We start from the raw sequence: 4,859 nt of genomic DNA, 5'->3' as shown, positions 1-4,859 counted from the left end.
ACACCTTTGACCTGCACATTATTTATACTTTGGGTTTCTGTCATGGTTAACATGACACAATGTAAGTGGTGAAGAGCAGTTGGTGCCATGAAAAGACTATAAGGAAGCAGGGGTTTTTAGTTATTGCACAAAATATTTGGAAATACTCCTAGCACAATATCAATAACTGCCACTCAGTAACAGTTAATGTTGCATATCACAGGAAAACGTTGGCAAGCAGGTACTTCAAAAGTGTACACAATTAGAGAACCATGCTGCCGAAAGCAGCTGAGTGATGAGGCAACCGTGGCCCAAATGTGTATAAAAGCAGCACCATCTTTAGTCAACCTTTAGACGAAACCTGACAAGAGTCACCAGGAGAGCTAACGGACTTGAACTCAAACCGTCTGAAGATGAAGCCTATCAGCGTTGCAGTGGCAGTGGCTGTTGTGCTCACTGTTGTGTGCATTCAGCAGAGCTCTGCTATGTTCTTTGAGGTAAACTCAGACTCATTTGATGCAGTTTTTTAACACAAAATACAACATTGTTTCATGAATGGTTCAATTACAGGGACAGGACCTGGAGGTGGAAATGAAGAACGACCATTCCCTTGGGGAACAGGAGCAGGAGTCTGCAATGGGCCACACCACGGTGCGTTACTTCACTGAATGAAACATTCTATGTACTGTAAGATTAATAAACCAATTTCCCCATTGTGGGACAAATAAAGGTTTTCTTAATCTTCTTGATCTTAGAGTGGAAGTGGACATGTTGCATAGGGCACAGACTCTAAAGACAAAGACGCATAATGTTTTGCTCACATCCCTTTTCTTTTGCACAGATGGCGTACAGTTACGACCCAAAACGAGTCAAGTGTCGCTTTTGCTGCGGATGCTGCAGGTTGCGCGGCTGTGGAGTATGCTGCCGATGGAGGAAAGCCCCCCAGGACTCCAAAACAAACATCTAAATGTTATCTTGTTCAATAGCAGCTGACAAAATCAAAAAGAAAAAAAAATCGACAATGCTTCTTACTTTATTCAAGTACATACAGCATCAGTCATTACATGAAACATCTGCTTCATATCGCAATAAACTGCATTCTTGAAATACAACTAAGTGTATGTGTGATTTCTGTCATATTTGTTTGTCAACATGTGTAATTCTGAGAAATTAAATTTGATGTTTAAAAGACAAAAGAAAAAGAAAAGTGTCCAACAAACAAATGCTTCACATACTGCCAGTTTTATATCCATGTTTTGATTTTTATGTTCTTTTGTAACATGCTAGATTTACTATTACTATAGCATTACACTGTCAAAGTCAAGTTGAATTTATGTGTCTATTAGCGCCTAATTGGAGGCAATATTTATTATCTACACATGTATCGACCTATATCTTTGTACACTCAACAAAAATATAAACGCAACACTTTTGTTTTTGCTCCCATGTTTCATGAGATGGACTTGAAGATCTAAACTTCATTCCAGATACACAATATTACCATTCCTCTCAAACATTGTTCACAAATCTGTCTAAATGTGTGATAGTGAGCACTTCTGCTTTGCTGAGATAATCCATCCCACCTCACAGGTGTGCCACATCAAGATGCTGATCTGACATCATGATTAGTGCACAGGTGTACCTCAAACTGCCCACAATAAAAGGCCACCCGGAAATGTGCAGTTTTGTCTCACAGCAAAATGCCACAGATGCCACAAGCATTGAGGGAGCGTGCAATTGGCATGCTGACAGCAGGAATGTCAACCAGATCTGTTGCTCGTGCATTGAATGTTCATTTCTCCACCATAAGCCGTCTCCAAAGGCGTTTCAGAGAATATGGCAGTACATCCAACCGGCCTCACAACTGCAGACCACGAGTAACCACACCAGCCCAGGACCTCCACATCCAGCAGGTTCACCTCCGAGATCGTCTGAGACCAGCCACTCAGACAGCTGCTGAAACAATTGGTTTGCATAACCAAACAATTTCTGCACAAACTGTCAGAAACCGTCTCAGGGAAGCTCAACTGCATGCTCGTCGTCCTCATCGGGGTCTTAACCTGACTCCAGATCGTCGCCGTAACAGACTTGAGTGGGCAAATGCTCACATTCGATGGCGTCTAGCACGTTGGAGAGGTGTTCTCTTCACGGATGAATCTCGGTTTACATTGTTCAGGGCAGATGGCAGACAGCGTGTGTGGCGTCGTGTGGGTGAGCGCTTTGCTGATGTCAATGTTGTGGATCGAGTGGCCCATGGTGGTGGTGGGGTCATGGTATGGGCAGGCATCTGTTATGGACGAAGAACACAGGTGCATTTTATTGATGGCATTTTGAATGCACAGAGATACCGTGATGAGATCCTGAGGCCCATTGTTGTGCCATACATCCATGAACATCACCTCATGTTTCAGCAAGATAATGCACGGCCCCATGTTGCAAGGATCTGTACACAATTCTTGGAAGCTGAAAATGTCCCAGTTCTTGCATGGCCAGCATACTCACCGGACATGTCACCCATTGAACATGTTTGGGATGTGCTTGACCGGCGTATACGACAGCGTGCACCAGTTCCCACTAATATCCAGCAACTTTGCACAGCCATTGAAGAGGAGTGGACCAACATTCCACAGGCCACAATAGACAATCTGATAAACTCTATGCAAAGAAGATGTGTTGCACTGCATGAGGCAAATGGTGGTCACACCAGATACTGACTGGTTCTGAGTCCCCAGACCGCCAATAAAGCAGAAACAAAATGCACATTTCAGGGTGGCCTTTTATTGTGGGCAGTTTAAGGTACACCTGTGCACTAATCATGATGTCAGATCAGCATCTTGATGTGGCACACCTGTGAGGTGGGATGGATTATCTCAGCAAAGCAGAAGTGCTCACTATCACACATTTAGACAGATTTGTGAACAATGTTTGAGAGGAATGGTAATATTGTGTATCTGGAATGAAGTTTAGATCTTCAAGTCCATCTCATGAAACATGGGAGCAAAAACAAAAGTGTTGCGTTTATATTTTTGTTGAGTGTATTTCTTTATACTTTCCTGTCTCTAATAAAACTTACCATAAATTGTGTCTGACTCCCGTGCTGTATCAATGAAACCATTTTAATTATACACAGAAAAGTATAAACAAGTACAAAGTATCGATCAGTTATAGCTTGATCCATGTGCAGATAATAAATATTCCCTCTGATAAGGTGCTATCAAGCATGTGAATGCTTTCACACAAACAGAGCATTTATGATCAGATTGGCTCCTTTAAGTCTGATATTATAATATTACAGCTCATATCTTTATCCACACTGATCCACACTGAGTGATAAGACAGTCTAATGAGTATAAATACCAGCACCTTCTGCACACTTCACAATCACAAAGCAGCGGACAAGAGTCTCCAAGAGAGAGAAAGACTTTAACAAACTTCTGAAGATGAAGACTTTCAGTGTTGCGGTTGCAGTGGCCGTTGTGCTCACTGTTATTTGCATTCAGCAGAGCTCTGCAGCAGCTCCTGAGGTAACAACATGACACAACACAAACAGTTATTTTCATAAATGTGTTGTTGGAATACTAAGATCAGTTTTCATCATGGACAGATACAACAACTGGATGTAGACCTGAGCAATGCCATTCCTGTTGGCAAACCACAGCAGGACACAGCAGTGGACTCCAAAGTGGTGCGTTCACTTCACTGAATCAATATAGTAAATTACAGTAAAATGATTCAGTTGCAATTAAATGTGTTGAACATGAGCACAGAGAATAAATGTATGCAGTGGTGATGGTGATAATAACTCACTGTTATTTGCATTCAGCAGAGCTCTGCAGAAGCTATTCAGGTAACAACAGGACACAACACAAACACAGATATTCTCAGTAATGTGTTGTTGGAATACTAAGATCAGTTTTCATCATGGACAGGTACAAGAACTGGAGGTAGACCTGGGAAGGATCAACCCTGTTGGCAAACTACAGCAGGACACAGCAGTGGACTCAAACAGGGTGCGTTCACTGAATAATTATTCACTTTCAATGTGTTGAACATGAGCACAGAGAATAAATGTATGCAGTGCTGATGCTGATGATGAACTCACTGTTATTTGCATTCAACAGAGCTCTGCAGCAGTAATTGAGGTAACAACATGACAACACACAAACAGTCTTTTAATGAACGTTTTGTTTGAATACTAAGATCAGTTTTCATCATGGACAGGTACAAGACCTGATGATAGACCTGAGCAAACCTGTTGGTGAAACACAGCAGGACACAGCTGTGGACAGGGTACGTTCACTTCACTGAATCAATATAGTGAATTACAGTAAAATGATTCAGTTGCGAATAATGAATGAAACAATAAATACGTGTCTTCTGTCTTTCCCTCAGGCAACCTCTGATGGTAAGAGGCTTATCTTCAAGTGTTGCTTTTGCTGTGGATGTTGCAAACGTTTTTTCTGTGGACTGTGCTGCAAATATTGGTGATTGCATCGACTAAATATCAGTTTTCTTACAGTTATCTTCTTGTACATCTACAAATTAGTAATGTTGACAATGTTTCTTAATGGCTTGAGTTTGTCATGTTGTAATACAATGTGCTCAGTAAAGTGAATGTGTTAATATAATGAATGTGTTGTCACAATAAACTTCAGTGTCACTTTTATTCAGTGTGCATGTGTGTGTATGTATTTTATTAGACAACAATCTGCCTGAAAACCAAGGGTTGAGGCTAGGAGGCAAAGTCACAGTCTTACACACCTCTGCTTCTTCTGAAGGACTGCCACCCTATGTTAAAAACATCAGAGATAAAAATGTAATGCTCACAGTACCACTGAGAGTAATAATATCATAGAAATAGTCTCAGTCCCACGTCCTCC

General features: G+C 41.4%; 1 protein-coding gene across 1 annotated transcript; it reads left to right on the top strand.

The window, feature by feature from the left end:
• The first annotated feature begins 315 nt into the window (after positions 1-315).
• Positions 316-984, top strand: LOC114448883 (hepcidin-like). The gene is made up of 3 exons (XM_028426102.1): positions 316-476; positions 550-630; positions 821-984. Exons 1-3 carry the CDS (start codon positions 393-395, stop codon positions 944-946), a joined length of 291 nt encoding a protein of 96 aa, XP_028281903.1. The 5' UTR covers positions 316-392; the 3' UTR covers positions 947-984.
• Positions 985-4,859: the final 3,875 nt, after the last annotated feature.

The sequence above is a fragment of the Parambassis ranga genome, chromosome 16 (assembly GCF_900634625.1).
Source record: "Parambassis ranga chromosome 16, fParRan2.1, whole genome shotgun sequence".
In the NCBI taxonomy this organism is placed as follows: domain Eukaryota; kingdom Metazoa; phylum Chordata; class Actinopteri; family Ambassidae; genus Parambassis; species Parambassis ranga.
This window is presented reverse-complemented; position numbering and strand designations above follow the sequence as displayed.